Source organism: Microtus pennsylvanicus, chromosome 9 (assembly GCF_037038515.1).
Source record: "Microtus pennsylvanicus isolate mMicPen1 chromosome 9, mMicPen1.hap1, whole genome shotgun sequence".
Taxonomy (NCBI): Eukaryota; Metazoa; Chordata; class Mammalia; order Rodentia; family Cricetidae; genus Microtus; species Microtus pennsylvanicus.
In genome coordinates, this window is record NC_134587.1 from 107,441,826 (window position 1) to 107,465,866 (window position 24,041).

Consider the following 24,041-nt stretch of genomic DNA (forward strand, 5'->3'; position numbering starts at 1 on the left):
GGCAAGTGGGGAGAAGAGCAGGTGCAAGATTCTGAGTATGGAAGGAGATGAGCACAGTAAAGACCCATGAGTGTTGGAGGAGGCAGCGAAAGGTTTGTCCTCCAGATGAAGACCCTCAGAAGGGAGCAGTGGCAGCTCTAGGCCCTGTGGCCAAGTACTTCACCATGTTTCTTTCTTAGCACAACAAGCTGAAGCCTTCATGTGATGGCTAGATGTGTGCATGGAAGATCTGTTATCCCACAGGCCAGCTCTGCCTCTCCATCATTCATTCTAAATGCAAGTCTGCCAAAGACCAGGGCATGCGCTCAGTAGCGCACCAACAACCAGACAGAAGCATGCTGTAACACTACCTCTCCCAGAGTACACCATCCAGAGCCACTGGTCATGCCCACCTCCAGATGGGCAAGGTCAGGTGAGCATGGCTGCCAGAAGGAAAGGCTCCTGTGACTCTAGGCACTCAACCAGAAAAAGAAACCCATGCTGCTGGTACAAAGCAGCCTGAAGATGCAGTGAGTATGGATTTCCTCTCTGAGAGCAGCAGAACACATAGCATTCTGAAGCCCAGTTAATTCTGAGTAGCCCAGTGGTGAGGTCAGTCACCTGGGTGGAGTGGCCAGGGGAGGTACCTGCTCTCCAACACAGGGGAAAGCCATCTGCACGTGCAAGTCCAAAGCCATCTATCTGGGTTATACCCTGGAACAGGGCTGAGACCTGAGCATTCAATGCTAATGATGAAGAAAATTAAATCACACCATTCCTGTTGAGGAGCAAGCAGGTACACAGCCAGAGTCGCCTGTCCTGCCCCTTCCTCACACGGCTCACATTCCTTCTGGGGCAATGGTGTTGATGCACTAAGAGCTATGCTGACAGGCCAGGGAGTAGGCCACTTAAGCCTTATAGCCCTAGAATCTCCAGTCAAGCTTCAGACCAAAAACGACCAACACCCTGTGTCCCAGTTCAGTCTGCAATGAATGTAGTCAAGGAGAAAGAGGAGAAACATTCCAGAAGCCAGTTACAAGAGGCTGTCCTGCAGCCTGCAACCCAGTTAGAGAAACAACAAGCACCAGGGCAGCCAGTTCTCCACCTGCACACACCAAAGCTTGTGCTCTTCAGCACCACGGGAGTCCTGTCCTATCCAAGCCAGTAAGGGTGCCAGAACTGCTCAAGAACCTTGGGAATCAGTATCAAGAATTAAATTGAAGAAAATAAAACTCTTGCCAGGCAGTGGTGGCGCACGCCTTTAATCCCAGCACTCGGGAGGCAGAGGCAGGCGGATCTCTGTGAGTTCGAGACCAGCCTGGTCTACAGAGCTAGTTCCAGGACAGGCTCCAAAGCCACAGAGAAACCCTGTCTCGAAAACCAAAAAAAAAAAAAAAACCTCTCAACACTATTTCCTGTGGGTTTTATTTATCCCATAATTTATCGCATCTTGGTTTCTGTAGGTCCTCATGCATACATTTGGAGCAAATGGTGGGGAGCAGGCAGCTCTTCCTAACCTCACTTAGGACTCTGAAGCCAGCCACTGGTGGAAACACAGACACGCTAACAGGGCTGTACTTATGAGTCTGAAGTCTTCCAAAGCCCTGAAACTGAATGAAGCTGAGTTTGTTTTTTTCTTTCATGTGCATGTGTGCATACTATGTATGCATGTGTGACAGTCAGAGGACAACTTGCAGATATCAGTTCTCTTCTGCACTGTTTGTGTCTAGGGAGAAGTCAGGTCGTCAGGTGTACACCTTGCCAGCCATTTCCTCTACAATACAGTATAGCAACCACACACATATTGTTCAGCCTTTACTGGGTACAAACCAATGAGATGATTCAGAACATATGCAGCTGGCCACAGTGCTGCATACCAGTCACCAAAGCACTTAAGAGGTTAAGGCAGGAGTGTCAGGAGTTCAAGGCCAGCCTGTTTCAAAACCCCAAAATACATACATAAGTAAATCAATTATATGTGAGTATTTGTAGTTGTGTACAGACCAGGCATTTTATATAATAAACTTTAGTATCCGTGTACCTGGTACCCAAGGTTCTGGAACCAACAGGAGATGACCAGGCATAGGCCTGACACACTTTGTCCAGTGAGTTTCTCTGAAGAACTCACCACTGTTACACTGACACCACATTGCATGAATGAGTGATTGTTTCGAAATACTTGAAATAAGTCTGAATGAAATTAAAATCCATTTGTACGACTGTATTTTACATTCATACAAACGAAAAAAGGAAATAGGTCTAGATCTGCCAACGCCTATAATGTTTTGTTTTTGAGACAGTAAGTATCTCACTATGTAGCCCAGGCTTGCCTGGAACTCAGATTCTTTCTATCTCTGGGATTAAGGTGTGCACTACCATACCTAGCTCTAGCAAAGTTTCCAACACTGACCAAGAAGTTTCTAAGTCTTATTCTCGTTTGAGTTATATTCTTAACACACAAAAAATTACTCTTTATGGACATAATCTTCTTTTAAAAAAAATTAGTCAGGGGTGGTGGCGCACACCTTTAATCCCAGCACTCAGGAGGTCTCTGTGAGTTTGAGCCCAGCCTGCTCTATATAGTAAGTTTCAGGACAGTCAGAACCACAGAGAGACCATGTCCTAGTCAGGGTTTTTATTGCTGTGATGAAACACAATGACCAAAAGCAAGTAGAAGAAGAAAAGGGTTTACTTGTTTTACACTTCCATTGTAGTCCATCACTAAAGGAAGTCAGGACAGGAACTCACACAGGACAAGAACCTGGAGGCAGAAGCTGATATAAAGTCCATGGAGGAGTGCTGCTTACTGGCTTGATTAGTTTGCTTTCTTATAGAACCTAGGTTCATAATAGGCTGGGTCCTCCCCCGTCAATAATCACTAATTAAGAAAATGCTTTAAATGCATGCCTACATCCCTATCTTATGGAAGTGCCCCCACCTCCCAGGTTTCTCTGTGTAGACCTGACTGTCCTGGAACTTGCTTTGTAGACCAGGCTGCCTTGAACTCGGAGACATGTCTGCATCTGCCTTCTAAGTGCTGGGATTAAAGGCATTCGCCGCCACCACTACCCATGGAACCATAACCCTAACTCCTTCCTTGTGGGGCAGGAAAACAGTACATCCCTCACAAGCAGGATGACTAAATAGTGACACCACCATCCCACCTCAGACCCCACAGGATGACACTAGCCCCATATCACAATAGGCACTCAAGCTTGGAAACATTAAGACACTCACTCCAAGGTTAGCAGAAAGCAACTGAGATGACCAAGAGCACACGCACTCATGTAGGGCCAAAGGGCTCAGCACATCAGGTCCTGCCCAACAGCATGCACAACGTCGTCACTCAGTGAGAGTGGGTGACACACACAGGTCAGATGTACCACAGGAGAAACCAAGGTTCTCCAAAGGACCTGCCAAATCCTCACCCTCATCCCCACACTGCCAAGTTCATGCTATAACTAGGCCTCATGAAACCTTAATCCCCCCCCCCCAAAAAAAAACCTAATCCATTCCCCTCATCTTAGGCACTACTGTGCTCAGGAGCTGATCCACCAGCCGAGGCCTGAGTTTGAGCCTAGGAGTCAAAGCACTCACACAATTCTGTCCTGACTCTCATTGTTTGAGGGACAGCTCCAAGGGGGAACAGACAGCTCACTCAGAAGGCCTGATCCAGCAGCAAGCATCTCCCACCTCTCCCACCTACATCAATGCCAACCCCACCAACAGAGTGCTACAACTTCCACAGGCTCCACTGGGTCGTAGTGCTTCCCTGATCTAATCACTGGCCAGGAAGATAGAGCCCTATGACTGACCAGACCGAGGTGTGGGACTGGATGGCAGTGGAGCTGGCTATTGTATTCCAGTCTCAACAGCCTCCAGAGCCAGTGGTGTCTACATCCTCCTGAGAAGAAAAGGCTGTGAACCTATGTTTTTCCAAGGTGGAAGGCAAACAGTGAGGCCAGGTTACAAGTGAGACAAACTGTCTTCAACATATGCTGTCTGAGGAACTGAGGATCCTTGGTAGTCAGCAGTGGGTTCCAACAGGTAAACAACCCAATCTTGGTTTGTAGCAACTGGCTCTGAGACTAACCAAGAAAAGATACAGGGTCATATGACTAGAAGCCCCAAAATTTAATCTCCTGAAATAGGGGACCCCAGGATCATTTCAGGTGGCCTAGAATGGTAGATCACAGCACCAAAGAACACAGCTCAGCACACTCAGAGCAGAGATGAAGATGTACCTACTTGATTGCGACTGGGCTGCTGGAAGGGTGCTGGACAGATGAGGCCCAACAGCACAAGGAGAGAGCTCTGAAACCAGGTAAGTGCTTCATGTGGTGCTGATATAGTCAAAATGATGGGTAAAGGACAGTGGGTCCCAGAAGGGGATACACACAGAAAGGGAACATCAACATAGTAAGAAGGCAAGGGCCAGGGCTCACTGTGAGGCTGCATCATGATGAGCACAAAGACAATGCAGCAACCCAGGAAGGAATTCTGGGGTGATAAACACAGCAGGTACTCTGGTGCCCATGGATGTTTCATTCTACAAATCAAACAATGCCACTTTATACTCCCTATCTGGTGGGATAGAAACCATATGCAACGGGAGCCAGGTCATGTCCCTAGTTCCTGGAAGGACTAGTGCAATGTGAGCACCTTCCACAGCAGCACCCCATACATGCATAACCAGCCAAATGCACCACAAGGTGTGGTCTCTCTAATCCCAGACCAGACCAGGGTGGCCAACCTGTTGGTCCTGCAGTCTATATCTTCATGACTCTTTTGGGGAACCTACTGTGTTTCTATCTGCACAGTAGACCCTGCTTCTTCTAGAAACTTCCTGTTTCTAGGCATTAGCACTTTCTTACAGCACCCCCCTTCCCATATCTGGGCAGATGCTCCTGAAGAAGCTCCCCAAATTGGAGATAAGACAGTGATTCCACAGAATTGCCTGGGCTGGTCCAGAAGGAGCTGCTGTTCTTGCCACCACATGGAGGAAGCCTGCCCATGCTTGAGGACCCCTCCCCACATAAATGATTACACTGAGAACAACATAAAATGAAGTTCCCTCCCCTTCTCCCACCTCAACTTTAACCCCAAACTACAGTGATGACTCAGCTTTGGGAGGAGAGAAAAAGTGGCCCAGCAGAGTGAGAGCATGGCAGCCTGGACTGGGGACTCAACATCCCATTCCTGGGAAGTCAGTTCCAGGTCCTTCCTAGGCGGCCACCAGTTGTCAAGAGTGGGAACTCAGCTACTTCAGTTCCTGTGACAGCAGCACCCATTCACAAACCTCCTTGGTACCAGCTAGCCTCAGGCTGCCAGCACCTAGCAAGAGCAGAGAGTCACCAGGTCTCATGCTGCCCAGAGCATACAGAACAAGAAAAAGCAGTGGCCACACAAGAAGCATCCCTTGGGCCTGTTGTCTGGTCAACCTAAGGGAAGCAGCAGTCCAGAAGCACAGGTACCAGTTTCCAGTTCCCCAGATTAACCAGGGGGGTGGGAGAGAGGAGGAAACAGACAGGGCAATCAGACCAAACCAGACCTCCTGCTCCCAAGCCTGGGGCTCCTCAATCCACACAGGCTGTGGGCTCTGGCCTGGGGCCCTTGTGTGGACTCTGCAGTTCCTCAAGCACAAGGAGAGATGATTTGCAGCACCAAGGGACGCTCAACTACAGTGAGGGCCAAAGTGGCAAACCACCATACCTTCACCAGGACAAGCTAACAGCTTACTTGGCACCTGGGGATGATCACAGACAAATTCAGAGCTTGCAGTAAAACGCTAACAGGCAGCACTTAGGCCTCTCTTCTTGCAAACCACCCTCCACTTACTCTGGACTTTCCATCTCAATTGGACTCACTGGCCCTCCAGAGAGATAGCTCTCCAGACCCAGCCATGGACCCAGCTAATTGATGGTGATATCACATGAGAGTTCTGCACTGCTAAGTTAGCCAAGGATGTAAGAATGGGTGTCCAGTCACCAGCCAACTAAGTGAATGCTGGAGGAAATGATGAAAACTAGTGAGCCAAAGGCTTCCTCCTTCCCATCTAACAGAAGGTCCCACAATAGACATGCAGGTAATGCCAGGCAGCATTCACCCTAAGTGGATTCCAGGATGGCTAGCCCTGAAAACAGACAGGCTAGAGAAGGTGGCTTAGCCAGTAGAAGTGCTTGCTGCCTGCCCCATGCAAGTCTGACAACCTGAGTTTGCCCCTCCCCCCCAAACCTACATAAAGATAAGAGAACTAATTCCACAAAGTTGTCCTCTAATCTCCACATGAGCGCCCCGGTATACCTGGTCCCTATATTCCCAATAAAAACTTTTAATTGGGGGCTGGAGAGATGGCTCAGAGGTTAAGAGCATTGCCTGCCCTTCCAAAGGTCCTGAGTTCAATTCCCAGCAACCACATGGTGGCTCACAGCCATCTGTAATGGGGTCTGGTGCCCTCTTTTGGCCTTCAGGCATACACACAGACGGAATATTGTATACATAATAAATAAATAAATATTAAAAAAAGTAAGCACTTAAAAAAAAACTTTTAATTGAAAAGAATATGCCAGCTGTGGTGGAGCACACCTTTAATCCCAGGATTCAGGAGGTAGAGGCAGGTGGATCTCTGAATTCGAGGCCAGTCTGGTCTACAGAGTAAGTTCCAGGACAGCCAGGGCTACACAGAAAACATTGTCTTGAAAAAGAAAAGAGAAAGCAAGCAAGCAAAACAAAATAAGACAGTCTACCATTACCATGATAACTAGAGTTCATCCCAAGGAAGATGTGGCCACCTGACCTGAGCCAGGCCAAGATTTAATGAAGGAAGTGAGGCACAATAAGTAATCCAGGAGACAAACTCTAGGCCTTTCCAAGAGGCTATGTCTTACTGATACACACACACACAGTCCCTCAATGGCTTGCTTTGTTGTCACATGCACCACAATTATTGGGTCCACCCAGCTCAGGTTCAAGTGGCTACCACCTTGTCCCTCACACAAGACTGAGCACATGGCTACTCAAAGTGCAGGAGCTGACCACAGAAAAGAGGACAGTGGAGTCACCATCACTATCCACAGTCCTCTCAGCAAATCATGAACCACTGATGTGTACACCACAGAGCTCCTGACCAGAGTCAATACAAGCCAGTCAACCACCAACAAATCACGTGACATAAAGGCAGAGGGTCAGGGGTCTCTGCAGCAGTTAGACCTCCCTCCTTTCTTCCCTCAGTAGTGACATTATTCAATAGTGACACTGAAGGGAAGTCTATAGGAACATGGTAAAAACAAAGACTCCAAGTCTCTTCTATGCCCAAGCATTTTAAGTAATGGGCACTCAGTCTGTCTGAGTCTCCTCTCAGTTTAGCAGGAGGTAACTGTGGCCTGGCCTAAAGACTGGAACCTGAAGCTAGGCTTGGTGGCACATGCCTTTAATTCTAGTACACAGGAGATAGGGAATCTCTATGAGTTCAAGACCAGTGTGGTCTACACAGCAAGTTTCTGACCAGCCAAGGCTACAGCAAGACCTGTCTCAAAGTAATCAAAAAACAAACAAACAAACAAAACAAAACAAAACTGGGACATGAACAGGAGGCAGAAAGGCATTCTGAGTGCCCACTGGCCTCTCACAGGTAACAGCGCAAGCAACCAGCACAAGGACCAAGCTCCAACGTCAGCCTGATTCCTAGCCATGTGGCTACCAAGCCTCAGTTCCCAGAACAGACAGCTGCCTCACAGGATCTCCACACATGTGCTCTGAAGCACTGAAAGACGACATCACCTGATATTCACCTGCTCACTTAAGAGCTGAGAACACAGTTCCAAACCAGCCCCTTTCCCAGACAACCCAGCAGGCACTAGGTAGGAGGAGCTTCTAACCCCATAAAAAAGGCAGAAAACAAGACCCCTTAATCAAAGGTCGGTGTGGGGCAGGCCCCCAGTTACAAGCACTTGGAAGGCTGAGGAAGATCCATCCCTTGAGCTCAGGCATTCAAACCTAGCCAAAACACAACAACTAGGGGAAAGTGGGAAAAGATGGCTCAGTGATTAGGAACACTTGATCTTCCAGTGGTTCAGCACCCATGTTACATGACTCAAAACTACCTGTAACTCCAGCTCCAAAAAATCTGGTTCCTCCCTCCCTCCCTCCCTCCCTCCCTCCCTCCCTCCCTCCCTACCCCCCCCTCCTCCCTCCCTCCCTCCCTCTCCCCCCCCCCCTCTCTCTCTCTCTCTCTCTCTCACACACACACACACACACACACACACACAGTGACCTGTCATAGTGGTGCATGCCTTTGGTCCCAGCACTACGGATGCAGAAGCCAGACTGGTCTACATAGTGAGTTCCAAGACATCAAGAGCTACACAGGGAGACTTTACCTCTAAATGAATAAGTAAAAATACAACAACAACAATGAAAACATGTGCTGTGAGCTTGGTAGGGTTTTAAATAATGAATGTTACACAGGAAGAAATGTGGATCTCAAAAAGAATGATTTCCAAAAAAGAGGGAGCTATGGGGATAAATGGAGCTCCCCACCAGAGTACGTACAAAAATTGATTCCCAGGTGTCAAATACACTGGAGACCAGCTTTCTCATCTAAGATGATTCCCAGCTGAAAATGTCACTTCAGAGCCACACCCAAATTTGAGAATTTTAAAAACAACAACAAAACAGGTACACAAAGCACACCGAGAGGACAGGAGATTGGAAAGCTGAAATGAAAATGAGTTCTTGCAGGAAAGGAGCCCAGAGTTTAAAAGTAAGTGAAAGGGATATGCTGGAGAGACGGCCTGCAATTCCTACGACCCAAGTAGGCTCCAGCACAGCTCACACTTCTGGTAGCTCCAGCTCCAGGGGATAGGATGCCCTCTTCTGGCCTCCTTAGGCATCTGCACCAATGTCGCATACACATCACTCAGACACATAAATATATATCAATTTTCATTTTAAAAGTTTTTTTTCTTAAGTAAAAGAGGTAAAGTTGCAGGAACCAGGGAGTGAATAAATATGTATACAAGCAAAACACTTCAAACCACTATAGTGGAGCCTCTGAGCTAGATCCTGGCTCTTAGGACTGAGCCCATGCTTCAGGGACACCCAGCACTAGTTAGAGACCCAGTTTGCTTAGTCTCTTCTGGCCCCTTAGTTGAAGACAAGTGCCTACTTCCAGGATAAAATAGCAAACAAATGCTTGGAAGCCAGTGTACTCATCTAGTGACACTGGCTGTTACAACTGCTGCTGCTGCTGCTAACAGAAGACACCATGTATCTCTGAGCTCAGGAAAAACCTTTTTAAATGTTAATTTATTTTGAGACAAGGTTTGTGTATAGCCCTGGCTGGCCTGGAATTCACCTTATAGACAAAGGCTGGTCTGGAACTCAAGAGATCCTCCTGCCTCTGCCTCCCAAGTGCTGGGATTAAGGCCTGCGCCACCAAGGCCAGTAGAACTCTGTTCCGATGGCCCCTGGGCTTCCACTGGATGGATCCAAGATAGTGATGAAGCTCTTGGGCTCAGGAGCAGTAACCCAGCTGCCTGGCATGCCTGCATCCCCAGAGGGCACATTACCTCACCTCACCTCACCTGAAGAGACTCTCTCTACAACAATCCATAGAGAACCACAGAAGTAGAGGGCCACCACACAGCCCAAGGGTCCTGGTGACCCTGGATTTTTTAACTAGCTGACAATCCAAGACAGCAGCCTTAAGGGCAACAGGGTTTTTCTCCCAGGATTCCTGTCTTCTGCCCTTGGTCTACACTCACACAGTACCAGTTGCCTGGAAGGCTGAGTCAAGAGTTACAGGCTAGCCGAAGGCAGAAGAGCAAGATGACAACTAAAAAAAGAAAATGAAATTTTAGCCTCATCCCATGTCCAAGCCCTTCAGGAGTTCTCTTAGATAGCTTGAAATGTACACAGCTCCATCTTGGAGTCCACGGGACAAACCGCTCAGTTTGTCCAACCAGACTATTCCTTCCAAGTCTGTTCCCCTCACACTAGAGACAAATGTAGAGCTAACCACCTGTACCTGCTATAAAACATTTAATTCTGAACTTCCAGATGACAGTGCATCTCACAGAGCCATTTCATACTCTCAAGAATTCTACCTTGGGCCAGTGGTGGTGCTTAGGAGACAGAGGCAGGTCGATCTCTAAGTTTGAGGCCAGCCTGGTCTACAGAGTGAGTTCCAGGACAGCCAAAACTACACAGAGAAGCCCTGTGTTAGAAAACAAAATCAAAAAGAATTATATGTTGGGCTAGAGAGATGGTTCAAAGGTTAAGAGCTCTTGCGGCCCTTACACATAGAACCTGGGTTCAGTTCCTAACACCCACATGGTAACTCACAATCCTCCAAAAGCACATTTATGGTACATATATGCAGGCAAACATTCACCCACATAAATTAAGTCAATCTTTTTTTTAACTCTACCAAAAAAAAAAAAAAGGTCTAGCTGGATAGTGTTGGTGCATGACTTTAATCCCAGCACTCAGGAGGCAGAGGGACCCTGACTCAAAATAAATAAATAAATAGATAGATAGATAGATAGATAGATAGATAGATAGATAGATAGATAGGCTGGCGAGATGGCTCAGCAGTTAAGAGAGGATCCAAAGAGGATCTGCACCCATATCAAGAAACTCACAGCCACTCCAAGGGACTTGATGCCCTCTTCTGGCTCCCCAGGCACCTGCACATATGTGGCATGCACACACAAATTTTTAAAAATGAATTCTACCTTTGGCAAGATGGCCCAGCAAATAGAGGCAGTGTGCACAAGCCTAGCAACCAGAGTGCACTCCTCTGGAATCCACATAAACACAGAAGGGGAAAACTGACTCCACAAACTTGTCCTCTGACCTTCATAGATGTGCCTTAACTTGCAATTCTCCCCCATCAGAGAGAGAGAGAGAGAGAGAGAGAGAGAGAGAGAGAGAGAGAATGAGAGAGAGAGAGAGAGACAGACAGAGAGAGAGAGAGAGAGAGAGAGAGAGAGAGAGAGAGAGACAGAGAGAGAGAGAGAGAGAGAGAGAGAGAGAGAGAGAGAGAGAATGAGAGAGAGAATCCTACTTGCAAATAAGACACAGGGAAAGTGTTCCATTTGGGCTCAAGAGTGGCAGCCCTAAGGTCAAACACCGCACCTCAGACAGTCACGCACAGAACACCATTTTGGCCTCCTTGCCAGGCTCCAGGTCCCCAAAGGCAGGGAACTGAGTGCACTCAAGTCTGCTTACTACCCAAAGCACTATTACGCACTAGAGAGAAACAGTCAACTCCTCAGGCACCTTTTCAGATTTACCACAATTCTCTATAAACCACAAGCCCCTTTGGTGTTGAAGATGTAACTGTATGGCCTCCCAGACCTGAGACTGGGGGTACGCTTAGACACAGTGCAGCTTGTCACCTCACTAGGAAAGGCATCCTATTAGAGAACACATGTGTCCTGAGAATGAAAGGAGTGTAGACATAGTAAGGCCACCCAGAAAACACATTGCCTGCTTATTACCTGCTGAACCCCAGCTGCCTATTCTCACAACCAGCTATAGGGTCAGGCAGCCTCAGGACAGCTCACTCCCAGGAAATGAAAAGGACCAGCCCTAGCTACAGAAGGAGTCTGTTATGAGAAGCAGACAGTCTCCCAGAAGTCAGGCTGGGGCCAGTTTGGTATCTAGTGGTGCTAAAGGCTGCTGGAGCAGATGCCCCTTCACCCAACCCTGATCCTGGCACCTTGAGATATCTGTCCGGCACACATAGCAATATCCTAAGTCAAGGGACAATACAATATAATACTTTGTCCAGGACAAAAGTCCCTTCCTTCCAGGTTAGTGTGGGGACAGCTCTCCAGGCCTCTAGGACCTCCAACTTTGAGGACCACCTAAAATACTCTCCGAAGACAAAGTCTACCTTCTGCAGAGAAAAAAAAAGTCAAACAAAATCTGATTCCAAAGTGAGATTTGCTACCTTGTTTCCCGAAGTTAGAACTGCCACACTGATCTTCTCCAGAATCCTAGTTACAGCAGAGAACAAGAGGAATACCACTGCACAGGACAAAGCAGAACTGACACACTCAGTTCCTGCATCCTTTTTCCAGCAGGATCACTGGCATTTTAAGTTAGTATCAAGAGTTGTCACTTTGCAGTAGAAAGCAAAGCTGGAGAACAGACAAGGTAAAGTTCCATGCCTACTGGCACTGGAAAATAGCCCCTGCGATGCTATCACCCAGCTCCAATCACATAGGACTAGCAGGCCAGCCTTCCCTACTCAGGAAATGCATAGCATAGGCTCAGGCCAGCCTTCCACCAGGCTAACACCCCAACATGACAGGAGCTAACTGCAAAGGATGCTCTGAGCCAGGGTAGCAGCAAGACCAGCATGAAAGCAAACTGCCTCTCTGCTCTTCACACCAGCTCACCCCTGCCTTTATGCCTTGACCAAGGTCACGTCTCCATTTCTCAACCACACACAATACTATTCAGTGTCAAAAGCGTTGTCACTTAACCCTGGGTAAGTCCCTAACTCTGGTCCAATCACCTTACATGAAGTTGGTAAGAAACAAAAGCATCTTGTCCTCTCCTGTCCACAGCAAACACCACTAGCACTAGGCTATCAGAAAGGCAAGTGGCTTCATCCCACCTCCCTTTATGGGGCTGTTGAGAAGAACAGCCAGGTGCCATACAAACTAACTAAGGGTATCCATTATCTCCTTCAACAGCTAGAAAAGATCACACAATCCACCTTGCATCAATTCCTGAAGCAAGCACACAGGAGAAGGCCTTGCAGAACAACTCGTTTAGACCACAGCAGCCCTCCCAGGACTGCCCACTAGTTACTTTGCAGCAAGGAATTTACAGGTCAGCAGAGGCAAGTGGCTCCAAATGACAGCCATGGTGACTGCTTCTTCTGGAGTGAGAAGAAGAAAGCAGCTCCTGGGATCTCCTATTCCAGAGTCTGGCAGTAGCAGTAGTTGGATCAAGTCCTCCTTTACAAGCCTTCTCTGGCCTCCCACTGTGACCCAGGGTCACAAACCTGCTTTGACAAGCCCCATCCTAGACCACTACTTTTCCAGGAAGCTGTACTATCCCTCCACAAGGTCACACTCACATTCCCCACAGACACATCTCAAGTCACCTGTGATTTTCTCAGTCATCTAGGCTCCAGATAGGCCCTTCCACAGCTGGCCTTCAGGACACGGAGCAGTCCCAGGGCTTCTTGAAAAAAACGGGGGCTTCAAGGCAGCTTTTGAGTCACAGGTTTAAGAGTTGAACCAGCATGGAGAAAGGGGTCAGGACTCTTTTCTAGAAAAGGAGGCAAGACATGGAACAACCACAAGGAGCCAACATCTCAGGAAGACACAGCCCAGGATTTCCTTAAACAGGGAGGACACCATTAGGACTAAGAACCCTGTCACTGGCCAAAGGGGGACTCACTATGATTTCTGTGAAAGATTAAGTCATACCACTGACCTTTACTTTCAACAAAAGACACAAGCAGACCTACAACATACTTTAGAGACTGTCAACACCCTGAGCTCACACACACTGAGGTGACTGGAGCTCTCATAGTTCTGGAAGTCTGTTAGGGGTTTTTTGGAAAGGAGAGAGGAACTTTCTGAAATACAGGCCTGGCAGAAAGGACAATGCTTGCTGCTTTGGGGCTCGAACACCTGTTTTCCTCTGGACACCTCCTGAATCAAGGAGCTGGGCAGACAGATGTCATTCCCAACTTCAGAGGCTGTGGACAGTAGGTCAGCTGCCTGGCACTGACTTTCCAGCAACAGCTAAATTTGTTAACCATAATTGCATGCTCAGAAAGGTAAGCGTTACATGACACCAATCTCTGTCACTTCTCTCTGAAGAGGGTTGATTGTAGTGTTAACTCTTCAACTCTGTCCCCATTTTTGTATTTTTTCCATGAACAACTTAAATATGTGTCAATTACCAAGTGGTAGAATTCATAACTGAACAGAGCACAGCAGAGAAGAGAGCCCTGTTCCAGCACACAGCTCTTACCTGGGCCCTGAGCAATCTGGAGAAAGCGCAAATGCTTGGGTACCCTTCAATGCCTCAGGACGAAATCAAGGACTGTCCTCCAGGCTGAGTTCTACAAAGAGGTCCTGCAAAGCCAGCACCTGTCACATACACCTAGCAGTGTTCATGGATGGTCACTGACACACTGCATTTAGGGAAAAACTTCCCTCGACACTCAGAGACAAGTCCTCAACTCCAGCTACTACAATGAGGTCACTTATCACTACAGTCCTTTGAGATATATACTCCACTCTAAGAACCTTACCCACAACCCAATGAGTATAGTAAGAAAAGATTCAAGAAACTAAGTTTGGGGGCCAGGCACTGTGGCACATGCCTTTAATCCCAGGGCAGAGGCAAGCAGATCCTCTGTGAAGCCAGCCTGGTCTACATACATAGTGAATTCCAGAGATTCTGCCTTAACCCCTGCTCCCCTCTACCCCACCAAAAAAGAAAAAAGAAAAAAACAAACTAAAATTTGCCCCCCTCCCCCTTTTTGGTTTTTCGAGACAAGGTTTCTTGTAACTTTGGAGCCTGTTCTGAAACTAGCTCTTGTAGACCAGGCTGGCCTCCACCTCCCAAGTGCTGAGATTAAGGCGTGAGCCACCACCGCTCAGCTATCTTCCTTCTTACACCTCCAGAAGAACCCTTTTAGTCAGAGCCTTAGCTAGCATTTGGACCCCCAAGGTCCCTGTCCCATGTGATCTACAGCATCATGATGGCGTGTCAAAGCACTTGCTGATTCCAACACTCTCCCAGGCAGCAGTCAGATCCCTGATAATTTCTCAGCAAAGGAGTGAATACACAGGACTTAAAAATTACACTGTGGAAGCTGGATGGTGATTGTGCAAACCTTTAATCCCAGCACTTGGGAGGCAGGGGCAGGCAGATTTCTGAGTTCGAGGCAGCCTGATCTACGAAGTGAGTTTCAGGACGCTAGGGCTACACAGAGAAATCTTCTCTCAAAACAAACAAACAAACAAACAAAAAATTACACTGTACAGCCGGGCGGTGGTGGCGCACGCCTTTAATCCCAGCACTTGGGAGGCAGAGGCAGGCGGATCTCTGTGAGTTCGAGACCAGCCTGGTCTACAAGAGCTAGTTCCAGGACAGGCTCCAAAACCACAGAGAAACCCTGTCTCAAAAAACCAAGAAAAAAGAAAAAAAAATTACACTGTTAACATTGTGGCTTCATAAAAGATGCAAAAGTCACTGAAGCTACGTTTTCATATCACTTGTTTTATCTTTTAATATCCTAATCATGTAATTGCAGTAAATCAGTCACTAGACCCCCCCCCAAAAAAACCATAAGAAAAGACTTTTTAGAAGAGTTTATCTAGCCTTTCCCTACTCCACCTCCAAAGATGTCTAAAATACTTGCTAAATCAGTATCAAGGTGATCCTAATGGGGTCTGAAGATCAGAAAGCAGAGAATTACTTTGGATCTGTCAAGCAGATTCTTACAGCGATCAGGACACCTCCATTTCTACCAAGACTGCACAAATCACTGTGAATTCTTCTCAACACATCAGAATACAGCACATTGCTAAGAGTAACAAGTCAAGCATAGGTAGAACCTCCTTGCTCAAACTGCAGTTACCTGGCCAAGCCCAAGATGATCTTTTTTTCTTCTTCCATCTCGAGCATATTAAAAAGTGATCTCAAAAGCCACTTCCTGGTCTCCCATCAAGCATTTCATACCTGGATGCCTGTGCATCTTTCCATGGCCCTGCCCCTGCCTGTAACAAGGACTCCCCCTCCCAACATTGCCAACAAACCTTTGGAAAAAACACAAGGACAGATGAGATGCTCATACAGGAAGAAAAGGCTGCCCCTCTGATCATAGGACCCTTAGCAGAGGGAGATGAGACATAAAGTGACCCCTTACAGCTAACTCTCGAAAGCCATGAGACCAAAGCATCAGGCTGCATTGCTCAGGTGAGGCAAGAGAGACGAAAAAAGAACCGGAAGGTAGGGGAGAGAGAACAATCAACTGTGATGGGCAGTAATTCAGTACCAAAACTGGTCAGACATACAATGGTGCATTTAGGCCAAAAAAGGTAACAGGAAGGATCCCACCTTCTTCAGGGTCGTCTTTCCTAAGTTGTGACCCCAGAAAGTGTTTAACCGAGGTTATATCCAGGTAGTCAAAAAGAGAGGGGAGACTCTCCAGGGATCCCAAGCTGCAAGGCTGGGGATAAGGAGGGCCTGAGGTTCTCTCTGAGCCCAAGAAGGCGATTTCAGCCAGAAGACCGAAGAGGAAGAAAGGCCGAGACTCGGGAGACGCGGGCTCTCCGAGCCATCGAAGGGACACTAGTTGCTTCCCACCATACCCCCCCGCAAGGAGACCCTCCCGAGGGGTCACGAGTCCCGGGGTCGAGAGGCAGAGGGGCACGGTGGGGAGCACCAAGGGCGGTCAGGCTGAGACAACCGAGAACCAGCCATCTGATCTCAACCCCGAGCGATCCCTCAGTCCAGGCCGCGTGAAGCCTCGGCCTCAGGTACCCTGAGCCGCCGGGCTGCCCGCCTTGCCTGCGGCCCCCGGACCCAGGAGAACGAAAGGCCGAGATGGCAGCGACTGTGGCGGACAGGACGCCGCCGGGAGAGGCCCCCTGGTCGGGGGTGCGTCGGAGGGGGAGGGTCCCGGCACATGCGGCCTCGGTCCCCGATATCGAGGCAGTCACTTACGTTGCTCTGGGAGTCGATGGCCTGCAGCAGCCGGTCCCTCATCTGCTGCGGAGACGCCGGAGCCGCTGTCATTGCCTGAGCCAAGCGGGGGGGAGCGGCCGGGCCGGCGGGCGGGCAGGCTGAGGCGGGGGGACGCGGGTCAGTCACTCGCCGGCCTCCGGGAACGGAGCCGCATGTTCCCCGCGGCGCCGGAGGAGGTCGGGGCGCTAGGGGAGATGGCGGAAGACGGAGGGAAGCGGAGGGGACCGGAGCTCAGGCCCCGGACCACCGCCGCCGCCACCGCCACCGCCGAGCAAGGAGGAGGAGGAGCCGCCGACGGAGGAGCCGCCGCCGCCAACACCGCCGCCTCGAGAACCAAACTCCAGTGAGCTGCCCCAGCGCTGAGCACTCTGGGTAACTCGCGCCGCACGCAGCGTCGGCGCCACGCTGAGGAGGTTGGGAGATGGGGGCGGGCGGATACGCTGGATTTGGAAGGGGCCGGCTCGTGAGCCACTCCCATTGATTCTGCGCATGTGCAGGCATGCGCAGTTATCAGGTCTTGCCGCCCCTCGGCACAGCCGGACCCAGAGAGCCGTTGGGAGGCAGTTGGGCGGGGCAACAGACGCTGTCTAGAGACCACGCCCACTCCGGCCCGGAGGGCGGGGCTTCCTGTCGGAAGCGCCCCGGCAGGCTCCGGGAACTCGGACTTGTCCTCTGTCCTGCCTCGGGGCGGCGGCGTGGAACGAAGGCCTTCTGCTCTCAGAAACGAGGAAATGGAACGGCCATTGGGACGCTAAGGAGGGCAGCGGTTGCACTGAGACCTGCGCTACGTGAACCTCAGCGGAACTCTGCGCAGCCGCCGCCGCTGCAGAAGCCCGAGGCGCGAGTCTGCAGGGCAGTGCGTGTCCCCATGTGACCCGCGCGCCGAGGGGACCTAAGGGCAAGTCTGAGAGCCGCCGCCTCCGCAGAGCGCGAGAGCCTACAGGGTCTCAGCGACGCAGGCACCTCGGCTCTGCATCCGTACCGGGCGCGAACACAGGAAGAACCGCCGCTCACGTCGCCGGCCTGAGGGGCGGCCAGGCCCGAGCTGGCGGAGCTGCAGCCTGCGTCTTTCCCTTCGCATTCGCTTTGCTGCTCTGGTTCCGGAAAACAGAAACTCCTAACCGAGGAGGAAAGGAAGCGCCAAGGTCACCTGGAGTTTTAGGTCAAACCAAGAAACGGAGGATGTCAAGTGTTAGGGCTCCGGGTCTCTGTCCCTTGGTGGCGCGGAGCTCTCTTGCAGACGTTGGGGTGGGAGGGCGGGCTCCGAGTTTAGCGCACTGTATTTCAGTGGCCTCGGGAGAAATAACTCCCGTTTTGTGTCGTTATCTTAAAGATCTAGACTGGAAATGGAAGGGAAACAGGTAATGGAAACCGCATGTGCTTCTGAGAGCTTGGAGACACCTGCTAATTTTGAATTTGTTGTACTTCTAGGGAGTATCCGATGGGGGTGGAGGGAACCAGACATTTAATCCCAATACACGGAAGCAGGAGGATCTCTGGAGTTGGAGGCCAGCCTGGTCTACATGGTAAGACTCTCTGTTCTTCCCTCCCCCCATAAAAAAAATAAAAGCTTTATCATGGCTGGTTGCTTGATTCTGCACCTGGCAGAAGACTGCATTGCACTAGTAGAGTGAACACATACTTCTCACAAACACTCTCCCTGCCTCGTGTTTGGAGCTCATGGTGCTAGTTGGAAAGCAGCCCATTTTGAAGGTAGATTTTTTTTTTTTTTGGTTTTTCGAGACAGGGTTTTTCTGTGGCTTTGGAGCCTGTCCTGGAACTAGCTCTGTAGACCAGGCTGGTCTCGAACTCACAGAGATCCGCCTGCCTCTGCCTCCCGAGTGCTGGGATTAAAGGCGTGCGCCACCATCGCCCGGCGAAGGTAGGTTTTATATTAAAAGATAAGCAAAATAAAGATTCCTCCACCATCCAATCCTGGCTTTGCTGTTTAGAGACAGTGTTTTTGTGAAGCCTGATCTGGTCTCAAATGTTTGTTCCTGCCAGTGCCTCCCAAGTGCAGGATTACAGACATACCAACCTGCTGTCTTTTATTAATAGTGTTTTTTTTCTCTCTCTTCCTTAAATACAGGAACTCACTGCAGCCCAGTGGCCTGCATCTTACTATGCAATTCTGGCTGGTCTGGAACCCAAAGAGCCAACTGCATCTACCTCCCAAAAGCTGGGATTAAAATGACCACCATGCCCTGCAAACCTGCAGTCTTAATCGTTTATTCAGTGGTATAGTGTGGCTTTGTCAGAACAAATTGTATAGATGAACAGGCAGTTGGTTTCGCATGGATCAAGTTAGAAACAATATATTTTCCATCTTTGTGCAGCTTTATTTTAACCTCTATTTCTTTTATTTTTACATTTATTTTTTGAGACAGGCTCTCTGTATATCTTTGTCCTGGAATAACTCTGTAGACCAGACTGTCCTTGAACTCACAGAGATCCTGCAGTCTCTGCCTCCCAGGCATTGGGATTAAAGGTGTGTGCTGACACACCTAGAAGTCACAGAGGTCAATCTACCTCTGCCCCTTGAAGTCTCAGAGGTCAATCTACCTCTGCCTCCCAAGTGTTGGGATTAAAGGTGTGTACTACCACACCTAACTACTCTCTCTTTTTTTTTTTTACTTTAAGAACTTTTAGCCTGTATGTATTTTTTTAACACATAGTAAACCATTTAGAGGTTTTCTTCGACTTTGAATCTTTCTTTTACTTTCTTTTTGTGACCACGTGAGTCTTTATGGAGAGGATTAAAGCCATGACTGGCTGGATCCAGTCCATTCCTTAGCTTTCCAGCCTCAGGGGGATGTACCAGCTGTAGCCATTTTTATTGCCACAACTCTATGGCGTTTCAAGGTCCCTGCCAGCAAGCAAGACCCACCTATATCAGACACTAGCTGGGCCTGGTGGTCCATTTCTATAATCCCATTTGTCAGAAAGTGGGTTCAAGAGGATCAGGAATTCAGGTGCAAACTTGGCTACATGTTGAATTTGAGGTCCACTTGGGCTCTGAGTACATGAAACTCTCCAAAGTTCGTGGAGTTGGGGCAGTGGGGAGGTGTAGCGGGAGAGATGGCTCAGAGGTAAGAACACTTTCTGTTTTTCAAGAGGACCCAGATTCTATTCCTAGCAAGAACATGGTGGCTCACAACAGCCTGTTACTCCTGTTCCAAGAGAGCTGAAGACACCTTTTAACAATAAGGGCACCAGGCATGTGGTGCATAAGCATACATGTTGGCAAAACCATTCACATAAAAGGAAAAAATTTTAAGTGAGATCATTAAAGTTTTGATTAACTAAAGGGAGTTCACAGATACGTAAGCCATATCCAAATTCAGAATGCACAAGCTTGCTTATTGGTATCCAGGTTTGGCACTAAGTGCTTAGCCAAGCTGACTGGCCCTCAGGGCTGGAAGTAGGAATGGTGCGTACACCTGCTATTCCAGCACTGGGAGGAAGAGGACAGCAAGTTGGGAGGCCCAGTAAGGCTACTTGGTAAGACTTTCTCAAGAACCAAGGATATCTACAAAGAACACAGACATACTTCTGAAGCAGGGTGCAGCTGGAACAGCAGTGAGGGGACAGGATACCTAGGACATATCTGAAAGGGTGGCACTTCAGCTGAGACTTTCAGTGTTATATACACGCTGACCTGATGTGTAGAAAATCCCAGGAATTTCTGCAAAGGAAGATTTGGAGCAGAAAAATATGCACACAGTGCACAGGAGATAGTACCTAGCAGTAGGAGTCAGAAGCAAGCCAGATGTAATGCCAGATGTAATGCCAGAATATCTATATGGAGCCACATTGCAAAGTAGTGAACTGTCACTCAGCACCGTGGAAGATAAGATCATGATGTGGGTGTGTCATATATCTGTTGCTTTCATTGGATAATTAATAAACTGCTTGGCCTGATAGGTTAGAACATAGGTGGGTGGAGTAAACAACAGAATGCTGGGAGGAAGAAGGCAGTGAGGTAAGACGCCTCAGACAGACACAATGCCGCTCCTCTCCAGGGCAGACATGCTGAATCTTTCCCGGTAAGACTGGTGCTACACAGATTACTAAATATGGGTTAGGCAAGATAAGTCACCACCTCGTGGTGCTTACACACATTAATAGAAATGGGCCAAGCAGTGTATACAGTTTGTGTGTTGTTATTTTGGGTAAAACTAACCAGTGGCTGGGAGCCAGGCTGCAGGAACTCAGCCCACAGCTCCATCTATAGAATGGCTGCCCAATGGGTGGACAACTGAATCCACAGAAAGCTTGAAAAAGCTTGGGAAAGAATAGAGTAAAGCATGTTTTCTTGGTAGCAGCAATTTTTCGGGTCTACTCTGCTTGCTAGAGGCAAGCCAGTGCTCTCATCTAAGAGAGGCTTCCTGACTCAGCTTTAGCTGCAAACCTTGCAGCTCTTTTAAGAGGTCCTGCCACAAAACACTTAAACAGTGTTGATGAAAAGCTGAACACGTGCTTTTCAGTTTTCAGCCATAGCAGGAAAAAAAGCTGCGCTATTTAAAAATGCCAGTTTTCTGGGCTGTCCTGCCAGGGCAAACTTTGACTGTTTGAGGCTACAGAGAGAGGACTTGAGTGTTGTCTGTGGACATACTGTTGCAGCTTGCTTGCTGGCAGGGACCTTGAAACACCATAGCCTTGTGGCAATAAACATGGCTACAGCCAGTACCTCAGCCATGAGGCTGGAAAACTAAGGAATGGGCTGGATCTAGCCTGCAAAGCAATGGCTTTAATCCTACCCATATTGCTCATGTGGTCAGAAAAGGAGAGACATATACAGTAAAGAGAGATTCAAAGACAAAAAAAATCTCTAAATGATTTACAGTGTTTGAAAAATATATGCAGGCTAAAAGTTAAAGTTAAGAGAGAAAGAGTAATTGGGTGTGGTGGTACACACCTTTAATCCCAACACTTGGGAGGCAGAGGTAGATTGACCTCTGTGACCTCAAGGTGTGGCAGGACACACCTTTAATCCCAATGCCTGGGAGGCAAAGACAGACATCTCTGTTGAGTTCAAGGTGTGGTAGCAAACACCTTTAATCCCAGCACTTGGGAAGCAGAAGCAAGTAGATCTCTGAGAGTTCAAGGACAGCCTGGTCTACAGAGTTATTCCAGGTCAAAAAGTTAAAAGTAAAGATAAACGAAATAGAGGTTAAAATAAAGCTGCACAAAGATGGAAAATACAGAAAGAAGCTTGATACTGTATGCTATTATGTTCTCTTTGAATTGTTTGAATGCTGAGGAAAGAGCACCAGCTGCTAAAAGATATCTGTTTATAAATGCTGCTGAACTTATCCAAGATAGATATTTTGAAAATACCTTGACTTTAAAATTTGGATCTAAGGACATGATGCTTTGGAAAGGAGTTTCTTCTTTTGTTTTCACAGAGGATGAGACTCTGTGGATTGCTTCTATTCAAATATGGTATGATGGACCACGCCCTCCTGAAAGGGTTGCTGTGAACACCCTCAAAAAATTACTTCACTCAACTGCTGACTGAGATGAATCTAGCACACACGTTATACCATGAAAGACCTGATTAACAGCGGCCCTATTTAGCACGAAGCAGTTTGTAGAGAAAAAACTGTGCCCATATTCCCAAATATTTTTTATAAATGTTCTTTTACATTTAAAGGGGGATATGATATAGTTATGAATAATTTGCATTGGTATGGATTTGACTTTATTGATATAAATTTACGGTCAATCTTGTTATATGTATATGTATTTCTGACCTTGACTAAGGTATTTTGATTGTGTAGTTCATGTAAAAATGTAATGTATATAGGTTGTTAATGGATAATCATTAGTAATAGTCAAGTTTGTAGTCATGTTAGTTAGATTTTCTAGATGTGCATAGATATATTTTAGATAGACATTCTTCATGTCTTTCAAAGACTACAGAATATGACATTTAATGTTTTAATAAATTAGGGCTTTTTATGACAATGAGACATGTCTGCTCCTGACAGCACCAATCAACTTCAAGAGGAAGATGGGCATCGAAGAGGCTCCTTATGGAGTTTGATAGCCATTTGGGCAAGAAACTGTTCTTGCCTGGACTGTTGCATAAACTGGACACAAAGAACCCACAGAGAGAGGACTGCTGAACTTTCCTAAAGGTGGTCTTTCGGGGTTCCTGATTCATGAAAGAGTCTGCGAGACATTCTGCAGGACACGGCAGATAATGACTGACTGCCTTTGAAATTTCCTGCTTCATGGAAATGTCTGCTGGATATTATGGGCCTGTAGGCTGAAGATGGATGCCCCAACAGTACAGAGGAACTTTGGGTGACTGTCTAGGAAGCGAGATGTCTCTGTGATTTCTAGAGTTTTGTAAGTTGCTTACTTCTCATTTACTTAGGTAATATTGTATCCTTCTGGAGTCTTTGATGGAGTTGAAGAATGGTTAGTTATAGTTTTCCTTTGTTATGGTAAAAGATAAAATAGATATAAATATTGTAACTGTAATTCTTATTTGATAACTGTTTTGCTATATGTAATTTTGCTATGTTAAAGTTAAAGCCTTCTTTTTTTTGTTTAAACAGAAAAAGGGGAAATGATGGGGGAATGTCATATATCCATAGCTTTCATTGGATAATTAATAAAGAACTGCTTGGCCTGATAGGTTAGAACATAGGTGGGTGGAGTAAACAGAACAGAATGCTGGGAGGAAGAAGGCAGTGAGGTAAGACGCCTCAGGCAGACACCATGCCGCTCCTCTCCAGGGCAGAAGCGATGAAGCAAGCCACCTGGTGAGACATGCTGAATCTTTCCCAGTAAGACTGGTGCTACACAGATTACTAAATATGGGTTAGGCAAGATAAGTCACCACCTCGTGGTGCTTACGCGCATTAATAGAAATGGGCCAAGTAGTGTATATATGAATACAGTTTGTGTGTTGTTATTTCGGGTAAAGCTAGCTGGTGGCTCTCACTACAGGATCAGAACTCAAGAGCATCCTCAGAGTGTGGAGTCCAGCTTGAGCTACAGAAATGCCAACCCAGTGACATCTACCAAGACCACACCTCCTAAGCCTGTCCAGACAGCACTAGGAACTGGGAACCAAGTGTTCAAACATCTGATCCTAGGGGGCCATTCTCATTCAAACACCACATTCTACTTCCTGACCCCTGTGGTGGCCCAATAGGTTCACTGGAAGTAGCCTTCTGGAGGAAATGTTTCCCTATGGGATGGACTTTTAGGTCTCAAAAGCTCAAACTGGGCCTAGTGTTTGACTTTTTCTCCTGCTGCCTGCAGATGTAGAACTCTGAGCTACCTCACCAGCACCATGTCTACCTACATGC

The 24,041-nt window shown here is 47.8% G+C and overlaps 1 protein-coding gene and 1 long non-coding RNA gene across 3 annotated transcripts in view; one reads left to right on the plus strand and one right to left on the minus strand.

The window, feature by feature from the left end:
- Med26 (mediator complex subunit 26) overlaps positions 1–17,069 on the minus strand; it is a 41,336-nt gene extending 24,267 nt beyond the window's left edge. Inside the window, exon 1 of the mRNA XM_075987002.1 lies at positions 16,693–17,069. Coding sequence (XP_075843117.1) covers positions 16,693–16,764 — 72 coding nt within the window. The 5' untranslated portion in view covers positions 16,765–17,069. The remainder of the gene's footprint in view (positions 1–16,692) is intronic.
- Positions 17,070–17,314: 245 nt separating this feature from the next.
- On the plus strand, positions 17,315–23,626 carry LOC142857903 (uncharacterized). Of its 2 annotated transcripts, XR_012911888.1 has the most exons (4): positions 17,315–17,858; positions 18,145–18,239; positions 18,803–19,232; positions 19,266–23,626. It is a non-coding gene; the product is annotated as an uncharacterized LOC142857903 (long non-coding RNA). The 2 variants fall into 2 exon arrangements; XR_012911887.1 differs by having other exon boundaries at positions 18,803–23,626.
- The last annotated feature ends 415 nt before the right edge of the window (positions 23,627–24,041 follow it).